The sequence below is a fragment of the Cydia splendana genome, chromosome 10 (genome assembly GCF_910591565.1).
Source record: "Cydia splendana chromosome 10, ilCydSple1.2, whole genome shotgun sequence".
Lineage (NCBI taxonomy): Eukaryota > Metazoa > Arthropoda > Insecta > Lepidoptera > Tortricidae > Cydia > Cydia splendana.
Genome location: NC_085969.1, coordinates 4,239,483 through 4,258,119, shown reverse-complemented (window position 1 = coordinate 4,258,119; position 18,637 = coordinate 4,239,483). Strand labels below are relative to the sequence as shown.

At 40.2% G+C, this 18,637-nt stretch overlaps 2 protein-coding genes and 1 long non-coding RNA gene across 4 annotated transcripts in view; 1 reads left to right on the top strand and 2 right to left on the bottom strand.

The window, feature by feature from the left end:
* Window positions 1-7,146, top strand: part of LOC134794174 (serine proteinase stubble-like) — a 219,436-nt gene extending 212,290 nt beyond the window's left edge. For both annotated transcript variants that reach the window (XM_063765896.1, XM_063765895.1), the window contains exons 8-10: window positions 155-452; window positions 1,826-1,975; window positions 6,833-7,146. In XM_063765896.1, coding sequence (XP_063621966.1) covers window positions 155-452; window positions 1,826-1,975; window positions 6,833-6,970 — 586 coding nt within the window. In that variant the 3' untranslated portion in view covers window positions 6,971-7,146. The remainder of the gene's footprint in view (window positions 1-154; window positions 453-1,825; window positions 1,976-6,832) is intronic.
* Window positions 7,147-10,760: 3,614 nt separating this feature from the next.
* Window positions 10,761-11,821, bottom strand: LOC134794483 (uncharacterized). Its single transcript, XM_063766296.1, has one exon. It carries the CDS (start codon window positions 11,819-11,821, stop codon window positions 10,868-10,870), a length of 954 nt encoding a protein of 317 aa, XP_063622366.1. The 3' UTR covers window positions 10,761-10,867.
* A 2,894-nt stretch (window positions 11,822-14,715) lies between these two features.
* Window positions 14,716-17,909, bottom strand: LOC134794123 (uncharacterized). The gene is made up of 2 exons (XR_010144637.1): window positions 17,579-17,909; window positions 14,716-17,456 (listed from the first exon to the last, which is right to left on the bottom strand). It is a non-coding gene; the product is annotated as an uncharacterized LOC134794123 (long non-coding RNA).
* Between the last annotated feature and the right edge of the window lie 728 nt (window positions 17,910-18,637).

The window sequence follows — 18,637 nt, the reverse complement described above, 5'->3', positions numbered from 1 at the left end:
ATCACAGTTTCTACATATTAACATAATGACAAAAATCGGATACAAGTCCAAAAATATAACCTCAAATTATAACCTTTGTCTAAATGTATAAAATTTTGTGACCTTTAACAATTTTATACGACCCTGCAAAAGTTTACTTTTTAATTTTCCACAGCCTTCTAACCTCACAAATCCGAATACGAGTCGGCGAATACGACTTCTCCTCAGTATCCGAGCAATACCCCTTCGTGGAGCAAGGAGTGGCCCGGAAAGCCGTCCACCCGAAATACAACTTCTTCACCTACGAATATGACCTGGCTCTGGTCAAACTGGAGTCGACGTTGGTGTTCGCGCCGCATATCTCTCCGATTTGTTTGCCGGCGACGGATGATTTGCTGGTGGGGGAGAATGCGACGGTGACGGGGTGGGGAAGATTATCGGAGGGTGGTGTGCTGCCGTCTATTTTGCAAGAGGTAAGCTGACTTTTTTCATAAGCTGTTTTTTTTTATCTTTCTAACTCGTCGTCTGAGAGTCGTGGTCTTCACCGGATGATCAACATACAACTTCTGTTCATCTACTGACCGGTAGTGTACTTACTGACATCCAACATAACAGGGTCCTTACCATGATGTCCTTATTGCGATTCTGTTTAGGACTTAAACTGAATTGCTAAAGGACGGAGCTATATAAGTCACACAACTCCGTCCCTTAGCAATTCAGTTTAGGTCCTAAACAGAATTGCAATAAGGACATCATGGTAAGACCCCAATACTCTTTAATTCGTTTAATTACATAATTACCTAGGTACTGCAATATTTAAAAAAAAAACTGTATCAATCACAAATCTATTAATTTCATCACGACAGACGTGCGTTTTCTTATTATTATAGGCACTTGCGTTACCTTCCGAACGGAGATGATCCAATAATAAGTAGGTGTTTCATGGGTATATCCGATAAAAGCTTCCCTTGATTTATAAATATCCTCCTTTGACCCTTTCCGCCCACCCCTAGTTAGAAAACTTTTTCAGTAACAAGACTTATATCGTTATATTTTTGTATCAGACAAATGTGTCGGTTATATTTAGGTTTAAGTTTGCTTGAGAAAAAATACTTTGTAGTAGGGATGTACCGACTAGTCGCCGACTAGTCGGGAAAGCCGACTATCCGGCCGCATTTGTAGTCGGCGATTAGTCGGCAAAAATGGCCGATTAGTAGTAGTAGAGTAGTATAAGTGACAGAAAAACAGGGCAAAAATAAATAAACAGCAAATATTTACCATAAGCTTTTCACATATTTTACCCAAATTCCTATTTAGGGTGCGTACGAAAACTTTAATCGAATTATTGACGGTGTGATCGCTTTCTTGTCTGATTTGTGGTATAAAATATAGCCTTAGGATTATTATCGATATTAAACTTTCGTGAGACATATTTTAAATAGGATTATTCTATTTTTCAGCGTTACTTTTATACGTAATTATGATGAATAGCGCGACGAAAGGGGTAAAACGATTGTTTTTTAAGTGCATCCGAACTTATACGTAATTAATGATCTGGCCGACTAGCCGACTAGTCGGCCGACTAATCGGCCATCCGAGAGCCGATTAGTCGACTAGTCGGCCAAATTAATAGTCGGTACATCACTACTTTGTACTTAGTACTTTAGAGAAAAAAAAAACACAATGAAACCTGAATACTTGAGATGTCCTCAATCTGCTATCTCGGTTAGGTTATCTTGGGGACTAAAGTTCAAACCCTCTCGTAAGAGGAGGCCTTGGCTCAGCTATAGCACGTAAATAGACTGGTAATGATGACTTTATTCATATTACCCCTCAATAATTTCAGGTCCAAGTTCCAATAGTGTCGAATGACCGCTGCAAGTCCATGTTCCTGCGAGCTGGCAGACACGAGTTCATTCCCGACATCTTCCTCTGCGCCGGCCACGAGCGCGGGGGACACGACTCCTGCCAGGGGGATTCAGGGGGACCACTACAGGTTACCATATCTCTTTAAACATACCAGACCGTGCGCGAGAACGCAATCCATGCTAGCAGGTCAGGTCATTTCTAAACATGTTCATCTGCGCCGGCGAAGAGCTCAGGAAACACAATTTCTGTCAGGAGGATTCAGGAAGACCTCTACATGTTACCAACTTTCTTAGATACTAGTTAATTGCTGACATCTTCCTCTGCGCAGTGGACACGACTCCTGCCAGGGGGATTCAGGGAGCCTACTACAGGTGACATTCTTCCTATAATATTATTCATACCTGCTATAATACAAGTTGTATGTGTTAGATGACGTCGAGGGGATTCTCAAACCTCTCCAGGCGGTCTAGCCAAGGTAACGATCGCCTGCACTTCTCCAAAGTGATTCACTTTGTGTCTCTCTATCTCTCTTCCATATTAGTGTGACAACTACGTAGCGTTAGCGATTGGCATGTTGTATACGGCTTGCAAAAGTAGCGCTCACATAAGGCAACGGGACGGTCTGTCCAACCACCTAATAGTGTCTCTCATCACATCATAAAGTGTCTGCAATAGATGCAAGAGCCAAAACAGCCGCTTTGGCTAAGGACCGACAATTAACTAGTAGAATTTGTATGCAAATTGATTGCCTTGCAAATTGCCTCTTGGAAGGAAGGCCTAAGACAGCTTACAGCGACGAAGCTTAATTTTCGTCCTCACACGCAGAACTGAATGAAATCGTAATAGCAACGGGGACTGAGAAATTAAATCACAAATTTCTGAAAGGTTTTGTTTTAGTTTCTAAAATTGTGTAGGCTAGTTGGTAATTATATTTTATAATTGTTGATGTATTATTATTATTTTTGCTTCTATGTAAATTCAATGTTGATGTGTAAAAGTGCCCTTGTGCTGAATAAGTGTTGAAGTTTGAAGCTATTCTCAAAAAAATTCACAGATTTCGTGCCTCACACGACTGTCGAGCACATTGGAAATGAATCTACGGAATTCGAAAAAATATTGTCGCTGAGCGACGAGAAAGTCTGGATAAGGAAAAAGTTACAAAATAAAACTACAACGTTGAATGATAATTACTTTATTCTTAGACTAACACAAGTATCCTGTACGGCTACCACCAGTTTTGACATTGACAGATTAGGTCGCGTCTACGTAAATTACTTTCTATACATCTCGCTTGCACTAATATGCGAGTACGAGCGAGATGCATAGAAAGTAAGTTACTTAAACGTGAGTGAATATGTCAATGTTAAAACTGGTGGTAACGCATGTGAACAAACAAATTGCACTTTCCCTCTCCCTCTCCCTCTCCCTCTCCCTCTCCCTCTCCCTCTCCCTCTCCCTCTCCCTCTCCCTCTCCCTCTCCCTCTCCCTCTCCCTCTCCCTCTCCCTCTCCCTCTCCCTCTCCCTCTCCCTCTCCCTCTCCCTCTCCCTCTCCCTCTCCCTCTCCCTCTCCCTCTCCCTCTCCCTCTCCCTCTCCCTCTCCCTCTCCCTCTCCCTCTCCCTCTCCCTCTCCCTCTCCCTCTCCCTCTCCCTCTCCCTCTCCCTCTCCCTCTCCCTCTCCCTCTCCCTCTCCCTCTCCCTCTCCCTCTCCCTCTCCCTCTCCCTCTCCCTCTCCCTCTCCCTCTCCCTCTCCCTCTCCCTCTCCCTCTCCCTCTCCCTCTCCCTCTCCCTCTCCCTCTCCCTCTCCCTCTCCCTCTCCCTCTCCCTCTCCCTCTCCCTCTCCCTCTCCCTCTCCCTCTCCCTCTCCCTCTCCCTCTCCCTCTCCCTCTCCCTCTCCCTCTCCCTCTCCCTCTCCCTCTCCCTCTCCCTCTCCCTCTCCCTCTCCCTCTCCCTCTCCCTCTCCCTCTCCCTCTCCCTCTCCCTCTCCCTCTCCCTCTCCCTCTCCCTCTCCCTCTCCCTCTCCCTCTCCCTCTCCCTCTCCCTCTCCCTCTCCCTCTCCCTCTCCCTCTCCCTCTCCCTCTCCCTCTCCCTCTCCCTCTCCCTCTCCCTCTCCCTCTCCCTCTCCCTCTCCCTCTCCCTCTCCCTCTCCCTCTCCCTCTCCCTCTCCCTCTCCCTCTCCCTCTCCCTCTCCCTCTCCCTCTCCCTCTCCCTCTCCCTCTCCCTCTCCCTCTCCCTCTCCCTCTCCCTCTCCCTCTCCCTCTCCCTCTCCCTCTCCCTCTCCCTCTCCCTCTCCCTCTCCCTCTCCCTCTCCCTCTCCCTCTCCCTCTCCCTCTCCCTCTCCCTCTCCCTCTCCCTCGCCCACGCAGTGCAAGTGTTATTCTGCCGTCATAATCCCGATAATTCACAACAAACACCGATAACGAACTCTGCGAAACATGAAGTCATAAATGTCCTGTGAAAAATGTCGTTCTGACTTTTTGACTATTTTAAGGTTAGGCTACAGGGCAAACCCTTAACCCGATCGTCTTTGTTTTAGGCTCAAATTGTAGCTGACTAAATTGTCCAGAGCCGTTTTTTCAAATTTTTGATATCATTCTTCGTTTCCAAATTATCGAGCACCAAAATCAAGAATTCGGAAAAAATTGAATTTTATTTTCACTATTTCGACCATTACTTTTTTGTTTTTGACTTTCTCGAATAATTATTTTTGCACCTTACAGCTCTCGTGATTATGCGTCTTTTGAGCCTATTTTTTAATATCATATCTTCACAACTTTCCGAGATATAAGGGGATCGCACTTTTTCGTGAAATCGGACCGTATACTGGAGCGAACGAAAAGACATTTCCAATGTCAAAATTTGAATTATTTGTTTAACCCGACAATATTATACTTTCATTATACATAACTTTTCATATAACTCTTATGAGTCGACCATCAGCAGCGAATTTTCAAGTGGAAAATAAAACACGTGAAATGTTTTTGGCAAGCGAATCGAAAAAGTCATCAAAAACGCACTGAATGCTCCGAACATGTAGACATGATGGATGCGCGAATGAATGTGCGAACGCTGGGCTGGGCATTAACAATCGTTTGCAAAAATATCGGTGCACTCAACCATTTCAGAAATATGGTGTAAACGAGGGCATTTTTGGTAAATTCCTAGAGGGTTTTCATATTTCACAAGCTTACATATATTATCAAAGAGAGAAGACTTGTGTACAGCAGTTTATATGTCTAACAACTTTTTAGGGTTCCGTACCCAAAGGGTAAGAACGGGACCCTATTACTAAGACTCCGCTGTCCGTCCGTCCGTCCGTCCGTCTGTCAGTAGGCTGTATCTCATGAACCGTGATAGCTAGGCAGTTGAAATTTTCACAGATGATGTATTTCTGTTGCCGCTATAACAACAAATACTAAAAAGTACGGAACCCTCAGTGGGCGAGTCCGACTCGCACTTGTCCGGTTTTTTTTTAATCTAAGCTCGATTGCGTTTTTGCTTACATGGATTTTCCTTGTGCGCCCTTCGGAAAAAATACTACGGGACGTTCAATACTGTTTGTAATGCCTTTATGATGACAATATATGAAATATATTAAATAATACATCCATTTTGTCATAGCAACTGTCGCGACTTAGGAATAAAAATCCTTAATTAGGGTGACTGCTACAGTTATTGGCCCCTCCACAGTAATTGGCCACTCCACAAATCAGAAAGAAACAAGGCAATAGAAGTCTCATTTGTTAAGAGTGGCTAATAACAGTCACCCTAATACAGAAACAATTTGCCTTACTTGGATTTGAAAGCAATTAATACCTCCAAATTCTTAGGATTATTCAGTCACTACCGACTAGGTTAGGAAGTTTAGACAAAAATTACGAATATTAAATGTAACATCCTTTAAAATTCATAAAAGCCTCTCATTACACATGTAAATTGTAAATGCGGTACGAATAGGTACGCTATCAATAATACCGTAATTCTATTCTAACACCTCTGCCATACATACAGCTCTGACACTAATTAGTCACACATGCGACATGTTGCCGGGTCCTTCATTTGACTAGATTGCATGCTCCTGTCTTGTATGCAAGCCTTTAATGTTCAATCTTGTTGCACATGCATAAAGGGTACAAAGACGTTCTGTGTACTCCGTATGATATAGGCTTATCGTGGGACGTATGAATTGTATCAATATTTCTTTTATGTGGTTTCAAATGGGGTTGGCCGGTGGAAGTTTTTAGCAGATGGCGCCATCATAGCTTGCCCCGTCAATCTCTAGAATTGTGTCAAATTATTGTTTTTTTAATACCCTGGATGCCAGCTCTTTAAGCCAAATCTCATAGAAAAAGGGGCAAGCTATGATGGCGCCATCTAGGCAAACCTTTGACAGTTGCCAACCCCATTGTAGGGAATTTATTTTACATGTTTAGTCCCAAAATATCTTTTTACTGATACCTGTCAGTATTGTTCTATTGCAAGTATAACAATAGAACGGTGTATAGGGTAATTCGCCAGTAACTGGTCACCTGTTAGTAACTGGCCACCCTAAACTAGAAATGAATTCTATTCACCTATAAACAGAATTAATTTTAGTATAAGGTGGCTAAATAGATATTGAAGGCTGGCCAGTTATTGAAACACTAAAATTTATTCTGTTTAGGTGAATAGAATTCATTTTTAGTTTAGGGTGGCCAGTTATTGGCCGGTGGCCAGTTACTGGCGAATTACCCTATTTTTCCAATACCCTATTTACCCTACCATATTTTACCCTATTTTTGGCGTATGACGGACAAGTATCACGTAAATATATTTTTATCTTTCTATCAAGCGAAATTTAAAAAAAACTGTCATTTTTTTATTGTCCAATATTCGCGACCGTCATAGGCACATTAGATATGATTGTCAAAAAAATCACATGTGTAAAATTATGATTTTATAATGGCATTTTATAATGGCAAGTTGAATTTAACACTCCTTTTTCCAGGTGAAAGGCAAGGATCAGCGTTACTTCCTAGCCGGCATAATAAGTTGGGGCATCGGGTGCGGCGAGGCGAACCTCCCCGGGGTCTGCACCAGGATCTCCAAGTTCGTGCCCTGGATCCTTCAGACCGTGAACTCTTAGGCCCGTGTGCGAACGGGACGCCGCTATACACGTGCTGTCCCTCTCACAAGGTATCGGTGTGATAAGCGCGTTAGTTTGAAAACCAATTAAAACTTCGCCAGATGCGGTGTTTGAGCGAAGCGGACTTTTAAAAAGAGTTTACCTAATGATAGGTATTGGAATAAAATTGTTGAAATTTTTAACCTTACGTATGCTGTTTGGACTTTAATTTGAAAATTCAGTCACTGATTAAATAGCAAATTATTACAGCGGCATACTAAAGGTTGAGTTTGTTTCTATATCCCAGGTGCCTTGTGTTGCCTGATGTTTTTGTATTTCTTAAACAATATTTAATATTGTATTTCTTAAATATAAATACCTAGTATGTCGTGTTTTCAAATTCAGCTGGCCTTATCTCGGATATAGAAACAGATGTAAATAATATATTTTTGAAGATAAATGAAACAGGGTAGAAAGAAGTGAGTTAATACACTTTAGAAGAGATTTTGTTGTTATTTGACGATACTTTGAAAGAAATTTTCAAAATAAGAAAACTGTATTCATTGTAAATTTAGACAAAAATAACACGCCTACAATTCATGTTTAACAGGTGTTTTAGGAAATACAACATGGAAGAAATACAACTTATTCAAAATGACGATGGAACTGAAAGCGTTATCATAAAACGCAAAAATACAAAAGGAATTGACGAAACGAAAAGCGAATGTGCAGTGCTAAGTTACCTTCAAAAATGTTGATTTGATTCAACGTTTTCTGAGGCGTTTTATAGTCTTCTTTGTATCGATCTCGACTTTTGAAGATGCACAAGATATAGATATTTAATAAAAGGATCTTCTGTATTTTCGAAGCTTGAGATGGAAAGAGCTGACGGTCATCGTTTAGTGCGATACTGTTTGAGACTGCTTGCCTTAAGTCCAGTAATTAAGTCTATAAAATATATACAAGCAAATTTGAGAAGAGTCTTTTCAAAAGGAATAAGCCCTTTTGAAAAGACACTCCTCACTTATTATTCTTATTTACCCTTGAATGAATGTTAGTCAAGTTCAAACTGAAGAACTTTCGTATTTTAGGTACCAAAATTATTTCGTCCTAGAATGGGCATTAATTTATGTTTATTTAAGTAAACTTACTTTCAATATTAGTTCGTTATTGTTTTGATTTAGTGTCGTGTGTATTATCAAAGTAAACAATTTCGATCAGCAATAAATTTATTTCGTCGATGAATATTGCGAAATTATCTAGGTTCGTTAATTGTAATAAAAATAGACGATATTTATCTAAGGACTTAAGACGAGCATCGTCTATAGCTCTTAAGAGTAAAATAATAAGCTTTGGACTATAATTAACGCCCTTATTACTGCTTGTTTTCGAGGCTTTAGTACTTATTCCTGGCCTTCATTAGGAAGATTAATTCAATTGTTTTAGAAAATCAGCTTACTACTTATAAAAAAATATACTGTTCTTGATTTATAACTGATTTCAGCCAAAGTATTAATTTTCCTAAAGTGGACCACGCGCGGTTTTGTTAAGTTTTGTGTAAATATGTTTATTATTTTATTTATAAGCTGAATAAATTCTAACAAAAGAAGCATTTATTTTATCCCAATGTAAATACGTAAAATAAGATATTGTACTCTTGCCCTCGTTCGCATTAAGTTTTGTTTTTAACGCAGTATTATTTTATACGTTGTTTTTACTTTTTGTAAATATGACTCAAAAATGGAACACAAACTTTTGTACGATTTACTTTTATACTTGGCATGTAATATAAGTGTGCTTATTATTGTATAGTTAGTTTTACGCAATTTAGTTACTTATGTTGTTGAATATGAGTGAATCGACTTTTTGTTGTTACTTGTTTAATTTTACTTACTTGCTGGATTGTCTTATGCCAGAGACAGCAAAAAGTTGATTGTCTTTCTTATGTGTAAACTTAGGTTAAGTGGGGTAAACAGACATTTGGTTTTTCACAGATAAAAGACAATAAGTATATGCTTGTTTACCTCTCTTGATCTAAAATGTGAAAATAGTTAACCAAAACACAATTTTACGCTACGCTTGAGGAGTAGGTTACGAATGCTTAAGACGTGATGTCCTTTTAAGATTCTATATTAATTTTGTTTAAATAGTTTATGATGTTGTTGACTTCATATTGTTCATTTGCACAGTAAATTTGTTAATGATTAAATATTGAAATAATACATGTTGCTATTTTATTTCTCCATCGATTTTAAGCCCGAAAACCAAACATTTTATACAGTACCTAGATTTTGCATATAAAAAAAAATTGTAGATCAATCTTCAGAGCATAAACTTTTACACGGCTTATAAAAGAAAGACATAACTATGCAGTGAACGGCTTTTCACATTTTATGGATAGTGAACAAAATTAGCCCTACGAAATTGTATGAAAGTTTAATATTGTAATATTGTACAAATTGATCAGATTAATCTCAAGCGACGCGCTTTATGCACATAATTATAACAATTTAGGTGTCTAGCTCGTGTTAATATAGTTTGAATTGCTTGGTCAATGAATTAGGTGTGGATGTAGAGTTGAACACAAAGCCCACAAATTCCGGCAGACCATTAGGGACCTTAATTTAGTCGAGCTGCACAGCTTAGGTCAGCTGAGTTGACTTTGAACGATACTCTTTCCACACTCAATCGATTTATGTACAGTCGAGTTCAACTTTTATTACTAGCCAACGTTCGAAAAATATACACACGCCTCTACTCACAAGAGAATATAAGGCGGTGTAAATATATTTTTGAAACGTTGCTTTTTAAAAATATTTTTGAGGCTCGACCGTATAATATTAATAATATTATACAATCACTTCAGGTTGGTCTCTAACACCCCTCTGAGGGTCTACCGCCAATATCGAAAAATCGAAAAACCTTATCTACTTCTCTGTTGCTCGAATATGAGGCTGATAACGATTTTAAATTGTTTAATGTTGGCGTTTGGTCCTCTGTTCCCTTCTGTTCTTGCGAAGTGCGTAAGTGACATAACCTATCGCATTTGAAGTGCACATACCTACGGGTAGTTTCAGTAAGTGTGTTAACCAGGATTATATCGCCTGAATGACAGAATTTCTCTTATAGACTGTAACAGGAAATACTTAGCACTGTTCTGTGAACACTTACAATGTATGCAGACTTCCTATATTGACAACATTGGTCACGGCAAGCACTAACACTCTATACTCAACTATATTCAAGTGCATATACCCACTTGTAGTAACTAGGTTGCGCGTAGGAATTGTGCATAGATCTAATTGCTACATAGGTACTTAACTAATTTCCTACAATTACAATTACATTGAAAAACACGGGAAAACGGACTTAAAACGGAATAGCAATTACTAGAAAAAGTAAACTCGCTGGAATTTTCTATTCATAGCAGTAACAGAGTGTGGAGGGAAATTACACTGGCATTAAGAGAGATTGAAAAATTCTATTTGACCGTCTGCCATTTCCCTCGTACCTCGTACAGCAAATAACATTTATAATATCTAACGTATTAACTTTCATTTTGTAAAAACATGAAAGGTAATTGGAAATACCAAACCTCATTTAAATTATTGTGACTTGTTTTTCTATGCGACATAAAAGAGTAGAAATAAAATAAAATGGAAGTAAACATTTTCCATACAAAATGGTTGCCATATTTAAGCATTTTACATCACTAATGTGACAGTTACGAAGAAGGTGGCGCCCTCATTTAATTTCTACTATGTTATGTCTCACTGTACGCAGATGGTCAATAAAAATATTAATAAAGAAATTAAAATGCACACATTTATATTTAATTCAAGCAATCATTCATTTAGTTCATTATAATAAAATGTATGTACAATAATAATTCCTTACCTAATTAAAACATGCTTCATGCTAAGGCCAGCACATGCCGAGTGCTTGCATCGGCACTATCAACCAATTCTGGAAGTTTATCACAGAATCATCATTCGTAAGATGAATATAACCTCTATACCACACAGACACAATACAGTCATAATAAAACAGAAATATTTTCCTAAACTCTTCACTACAACTTTCAAATAAAGGATGAACAGCGCCTGGAGTATTTTTACAATGAATATTATTAAACTGCACATCATACACCGCTAAAGGTCTGGAGATAGGAGTCCTTGGTACGCCAAACTCGAGGTCCAAAATCCAGGCCGAATGCTTATCTATATCTTTAATTTTGCACAGTTCATCAATTATCGGATTCGGATCTAAAGTGAGCATTTTCGCTCTTGGGAATAAATCTTTCGGCAATGTTAGATAGTATTCTAAAGATTCTATAGCGTCGTGCTCATCTACCGTTTCATTATCTTCATCTGTTGATGTTACCGGTGTTAACGCCGCAAAACTCGAGATTGGTTCGTAAATATGATCCAAAGCCGTACAAATGTTATCAGCTACGTATGGCACGACCGTTGAGTACGTAGGTGTGTATAGCACATCTGTGTACGGCAGAACAGGGGTAGGTATTATGGGTAATGGAGGTGATATCAAGGCGAGCGGTACCGTCGGTACAGGAACTGTATACAGCTGATTAATCTGAGGCGTAATCACATCCCATTGATATGTGTAAGGGAGACTGTAGTTTGGTATAACACAGTTAGGACCGTAGTAGCTCCCCATTTCGGGTTTCTTCAATATTATATTGTTATTAATCTCTGGGTAAAAGTCAAGTTCATAAAATTGTTGGGACCAACTTTTTCTCTTCCGCAATTTGGATTTCCTTTTTTCCGCCGTGTTGTCTTGCTGTGATAAATCCTGGCTATCATACTTTTTTATTTGGTTCTTTGTTCTGTTTTGCGGGAGTTTTAGGGCCATTGTAAAACATAATATATCTGTAATTTAAAGGTTTGTATTTTAACATTCCATTTCTAATATCAACACACCTAATCCAAGTCAAACAAAAGTGTAAATCTTTATGTGAACTTACTTTCTACTGCTACGTTTAAAATCTAAAATTACATAATTCACACATACACACACTGATTCGTGATTGATTTAAATTTTGAATCGAGCAACTTAACGCTTTCGTCATGACATTTAAAACGACACCAATACCAAATAAAACACATCAAAAAATAGAGGGTAGATTGACAACGTCAAAATACGTTCCATTTCACTAATATGAATTAATTAATCACTTTTAATTTTAATAACATTGATTAAATTTACAAGACAATCTACGAGTCTTATTAAACAATATGAAAATATTTTTTTTCACATAATGTATACAATTATTACATACCTACTTAGTACTTACCTATAGGTACATCCACAGAATTGTCGTGCAATTTTTTCTATGCAACCTATAAGTCACCTGCACAAAATATATTATGAGACCGCAATTTCTAAAACACAAGGTCCATTTTGGTATAAACTCATACGGAGGAGTTACGAGGGTTTCGAATTTAGCCGAATTGTTTATGATTTCCAGACTGTTTCTGTTGAACCTATACCATAGAAAAAATATTTTTTTCTATGCCTATACCAAAGATTAATAAAATTGATTATATTTGAGGTGCTTCTATTCATGTTCCGAATTTGACATCTAATATAGATAGATGGCACTGTACGGGTTCATACATATTGGTAATTCTGTTATACCTTTGCAGTACGGCGTCATCTTCTTCAGCAGTCAAATTCCGTAGCCAAATGGCTGAGACATTGACAAATATTGCGTGTTTGGAATGCAGGATGTACAGAATAGATCTTTTTAACTGTTTGAGCGCTCAACAAACTGTAAAGTACCAAACAGAGCCATTTAGCCTGCGAAGTACAAGACACGAGAAATAAAATGTCTTAAATTATTGTCACAACATTCCACATAACATATGACTGTCAACATATTTTGCCTTCAAGCTTTTGTATTTTACAAAGATGACTTACCCCAGTAGACGGAGCATAATATTATTATATGATATTACTAGCTTCTGCCCGCGACTTCGTATGCGCGGAATGATGATGATTGATAATGGGTGGGCGATGGGTGACGTCACGGACGGTAACACACACTGTCACACTCGCGGTACTTTATTTGATTAAAATAGTAATAGTGATATTTACTTGCATCCGCAGCCACCGGTGTGTTAATCTGTGTTGTCCTTAGCTATGTGAGTGTGCGCGATCCGCGCGCGCTTGTGATAGTGCGATAAAATAGATAGCGACTGTTTACTGTGTAACAATAAGTGACTTTTTGCGTGTGGTGGGTAGGTACTGATTAGGAAAATACAACAGTAATTAACTTTGAAACTTTATCTCTTTTTTTTCTTTAATAAATACAATTTGGTACTACGACGGCATACACTTAGAAACTTTTAATAACACCACCGCAATCCAAACATTACATTTTATATAAATTATATAAACACTGCGTTAAGCGCCATCTAGTGGCTCCCGTAGGAACTTCTCAGTTCTAATCCATAGCGAGCAAAATGGTTGTCTGCGCTGCGGCTTGTGGTAAACCCCTTGGTGCGACAGGTGTCGCTAAGTGCGGCTGCGGCCAATCTTACCATAAAGCTTGTGTAGGCATGGGACAAAATGCGCGTGTCGCGAGTACATGGGCGTGCCCGGCGTGCAAAGCCACGACCCCTCGGCGTGACAACTCCGACAATACGCCGGTGAAGCCGAGTGGGGCCGGCGAGGAGGATGCGTCGTTGGATCAGCAGCCCGACGTCGCTGAGCAGCTGCGCTTGCTTCGTGCGGACTTCGGCTCTGTGCGCGACGAAGTTGCGGGCCTGCGCCAAGAGGTGGCGCGCTTTAATGATCTCCTTGGTGGTCTCACTGGCCGTCTGGATGTCCTGGAGGAGAAGGTTAGGCGCCTGGAGGAGCGGCCCGTGGAGCCCGTCGACGGTGAGCCAGAAGACAGATCGCCGTCAGGAGCAACGGTGGAGCTGCAGCAGACAGTGGCGCGCCTTCAGCTGGAGCTGAATGACCGCGACCAGGACGCGTTGCTCTCGGACCTCGACATTGGCCACGTTCCGGAGACGAAGGGCGAGAACGTTGTCCACACGATCACCGTCCTCGCGGCCAAGTTAGGTGTCCCCTTGGAGCAGCGTGACATCGTGTTCGCCGAGCGAGTCGGTGCGGTGGACCGGGGCGGGGAAGGGGCCGACAGTGAGGCCGGCGGCCGGCCGCGTCGCGTCGTCGTTAGGCTGGCGCGGCGACAGTTGCGGGACGAACTGCTGCAGGCCGCCCGGGTACGGCGAAACTTCACCTTTTCAGTTGACAACCTGCCGGGCCCCCCGCGTCGGGTCTTTGTCAACGAGCGACTCACACGCACGAACCGCCTGTTGTTTCACAAACTTCGTGAGTTGTGTAGGCAACACCAGTGGAGGTTCTCGTGGACAAGGCGAGGAAGAATCTATGCCCGAGAAGGAGAAGGAAAGTCGGCTTTTCCTATTCGCTCAGAAGCTGACTTAGCGCGTGTTTTTGGAGCCAGCTCCGTTTGAGGTCCGGGCGGCCGTGTGTAGTTTAGCTTTTATTAGTTTAATGTTTTCTTGTTTCGTATCTCCACTGTGGCACACCAATGCATGTTTAATCATCTCAGATAATTATTGTTGGTATATGAATATGATACATAAGTCGTTTATAATTTGCAGCATATGTTATCGATGTCAGTCTGGTACTGTTATTATTAGGTCTGTCAGCGTGGTGTCAACTGTCGGGTGGTCTGGTACATACATCTGTTGTTATAGTAAATAAAACACTTAGAATTGGTTTGTACAATGCGGGTTCTCTTGGCACAAATCATGACAATTTCATAGCGGCTGCTACTCGACAAGATGTTGATGTGCTGGCGATTAACGAATCATGGTTAAGGGCGGGCGAAGAAGGGCGGGCACCGACACTTCCTGGATACAGCTTCCGGCATATTCCTAGGCCGCAGGGCGACCGGTCCCGTGGTGGGGGCGTAGGATTTTATATTAAGCGTCATCTCAGGGCTCGGACCTGGCCTCATCCAGTTGACCCGCTGCATAAGCTGGTGGAGCAGATGTGGATCACTTTTGCTCTCAACGGAAGGAAGCTAGCAATTGGTACGGCATACCGTCCACCTTGGATGGATCTCCAACTGTTTTTAGATGCTGTAAGTGATTCAATTAGTTCAATGCGTAGCTACGACAACTTAGTTTTACTAGGTGATTTTAATATAAATTTATTGAATGGCACCGACACAAAAACTACTCAATTTAATAATTTTATAACTTGCTTTGGTTTAACACAATTAGTGTCGCAGCCAACACATTTCACTGACACCAGCCAGACGCTGATCGATGTTGTCTGTACGGACATGCAGGCCAATACTACAGCAATTGATCATGTGGGCTCCCTGTATGGTCATTGCCTTGTTGTCTGTAATTTCAATGTTAAGCGTGAGAAACACAAGCCTTACCGCGTTACCTATAGGCCTCTTAAAAACATCTGCGAAAAAGATCTAGATGTGGACTTGCAGAGCGTGAGGTGGGACTTGATAACAAACCTTGGAAATGTCAATGACATGGTAACAGCCTTTAATCAACAAGTTCTTAATCTATTTGATTTGCATGCTCCTCTTAAGACATCCTTGATTAAAGCTCAATCATACCCCTGGATTACGGACACCGTCAAATTGATGATGAGGTTGCGTGACAGTGCTGCGGCAGATTTTCACAAAAGCCAGAGCGAAGTCAAAAAGATATACTACAAAGACCTTAAGTCTATTGTAAATAAAGCTCTGTATTTTGAAAAGGTAGCATATTTCAAACATAGTATTAATAATAAAATTAATGAGCCCAAAACTTTATGGAAAAATTTAAAAAATACAGTGTTGCCTAAAAAGAATAATGAATTACCTAATATATTTAATAATCCTGATACCTTGAACAAACACTTCCTAGATCTACCTGGAACTTCAAGTGTCACTATATCACAGCTGACCTATTTTGAATTTCATAAGTTCAATGACTCTGTTTTCCATTTAGATACTGTTAGTTCTTATCAAATAATTAAAGTAATTAAATGTTTAAAATCGAATGCTGAGGGTATTGACGGGATAAATCTAAACATGCTTACTATGACTTTTCCACACACAATTGATTTCATTACGAGCCTAATAAATACCTCCATTCTTACATCCACCTTTCCAGATATCTGGAAGTTAGCAGTCGTGACTCCCTTGCCTAAAGTATCGAACCCATCTGTGCTTTCAGACCTTAGGCCTATAAGTATACTACCTTGTCTGTCCAAAATAATGGAAAAAGTAGTATGCTTACAGCTAACCGCCTACTTAGAAAACAATAATATCCTACCAGATGTCCAATCAGGTTTTCGGAAGGGACGTAGCACTGTGACCGCATTACTCGATGTCTCTGATAACATTTTGGATGCTCAAGACAAAGGAATGTGTACTATTTTAGTCCTCCTCGATTTCTCAAGAGCATTTGATTGTCTGAATATAAATCTGCTTCTTTCCAAATTGAGTTTTTACGGATTTGATCACAAAACTGTAAAGTGGTTTGAAAGCTATTTACATAATCGATCACAAATTGTGAAAGTATGTTGCAGTGACGGATCTTCATTTTTATCCGAAAAAGCTGATATAACAAGAGGAGTTCCACAGGGATCGGTGATCGGCCCACTCCTGTTCATATTATACTCCGCAGATATAGGGTCCCACATCACGCATTGCAAATACCATATATATGCAGACGACATACAAGTGTATATATCATGTAAGCCAGCTGACATTGACAGTGCTATAGAAAAATTAAACCAAGATCTCACCTCAATAGCATCATGGGCCACAGAAAACTGCCTGTTGCTTAATCCAAATAAAACTAAATACCTAGTATTTGGCAGCAGGCAACAACTGGCTGGTGTCAGTATATCAACGGATGTTACGCTAATGAATACACCGGTTGAGAGGGTGTATGAAGCGCGTAATTTAGGTCTCATAATGGATTGTGGACTACGTTATGAGAAGCATGTCTCCGAGGCCATTAGGAGTTGTTTTTACAAGCTTAAAGTTTTATATAAAATTCGGCCATATTTAAGCGAAAACCTCCGCTGTCAACTAGTTGAATCACTTGTCCTATCAAAATTAAACTATGTGGATGTAGTGTTTGGGCCTAGACTTCTTGCAAAGACAAAGAGACTCATTCAACGTGTTCAAAATGCCTGTGCTCGCTTCTGTTTCAATATTCCGTTGAGAGCTCACGTGACACCATTTCTGAACAGCCATAAGATCCTCAAGATGCAACACCGTCGTAAACTTCATTTGGCTTGTCTGCTCTTTGGTGTGCTTAAATATGGTACTCCGCCTTATCTCTTCAATAAGCTTTCTTGTATTAAGCTCCGCGAACGCCGTAACTGTGGAATTCAATTGTTAATGCCACGCCATGCCACAGCAGCGTTTCGGGGAAGTTTTCGCTATGCCGCGTCGAAAGTCTGGAACAATATACCTCCGCCTTTGAGAAACCTGCAAAGTATTCATAGCTTTAAGTCAAAGATTAAACTGTATTTACTTAATCACCAACGTAGCCAAGAAGCCTACAGACTTGATACCAGCTGCCTGTAGTTTGTAATTTTACTTATGCTTACCTCAAGTGTTTTGTTCCTTTGGCCTGACAAGGGTTCATCATTCCTTTACGCCATACTTAGTAGAGTGCTGTTATGTTAGTATTTCGTACATTTTCGTAAATTCGTCATCCTACAATGCTGTTTTGCTAATAAGCTAATCTTACAAGATTTTTTAACGTAGATTTCATGAACGCTCGATATTGGTTTGGTCTGACATTGCTTTTTAGTTAGTGTAGCCACCGCTGGCGCTAGTAGTATATACAGCTGTAATGCTCAGCCAAGATATGGTCGGACCGGATTGATACAGCGATTTAGAGCACGATGCTTGTTTTTGTATTAATTAATCTTAATTGTAAATAGTCGTTATGTTGTATCTTCTTGCTGTGTAACTTTTTTCTTATTTAACTAACTGTTTACTGTATGTTATTTCTGTCTTTTTTCTTCTTGTCTGTTACCTTCCGTGATTCTTCTCACTTGATGGTCTCATCGGAAGATCAGCGCTGGAAGCCACCAGCAACATGCTGAGATGGGGCCATTTCGTGGCACTTTAATCTTATTTTGTGTTTTCTTTTATACTATGTACTGTTCCGATTGTTTGTGCTTACGAATAAATCTATTCTATTCTATTCTATTCTATTCTATAAAAACTACCCTTTGTCCTTTCCCGGGCCTCAAACTATCTCCATACCAAATTCATCTAAATCGGTTTAGCGGTTTAAGCAAGGGGGGTAACAAACAGACAGAGTTTCTTTGGCATTTATAATACCTATAGTATTAGTAGGAGGTGGGGGGGGGGGGGGGGGGGTGAGCCATTCCACTAGAATGCCGCTTACTAAATGCCATTCTTCAAAATACTTCTGAAAATGACGATAAAGCGATATTTGATGCTGAAAGCCATGAAATGATTGAGGTAATTTTAATACAAGGCAAAAACATTTTATGAGCGTGATTCTTATAGATTTGTGACATTTGCAGCAGTTATGTCGCTCTACAATACTGCAGCAGTAATGCTGGTGATGCAATCTGAACCCAAACGATACCTTAAAGGATGACTCACGTTAGACCGGGCCGCGTCCGGGC

What these genes read in the sequence shown, in the direction of transcription:
- LOC134794483 (XM_063766296.1), bottom strand. Translation starts at nt 11,821, where the DNA reads ATGGCCCTAAAACTCCCGCAAAACAGAACAAAGAACCAAATAAAAAAG.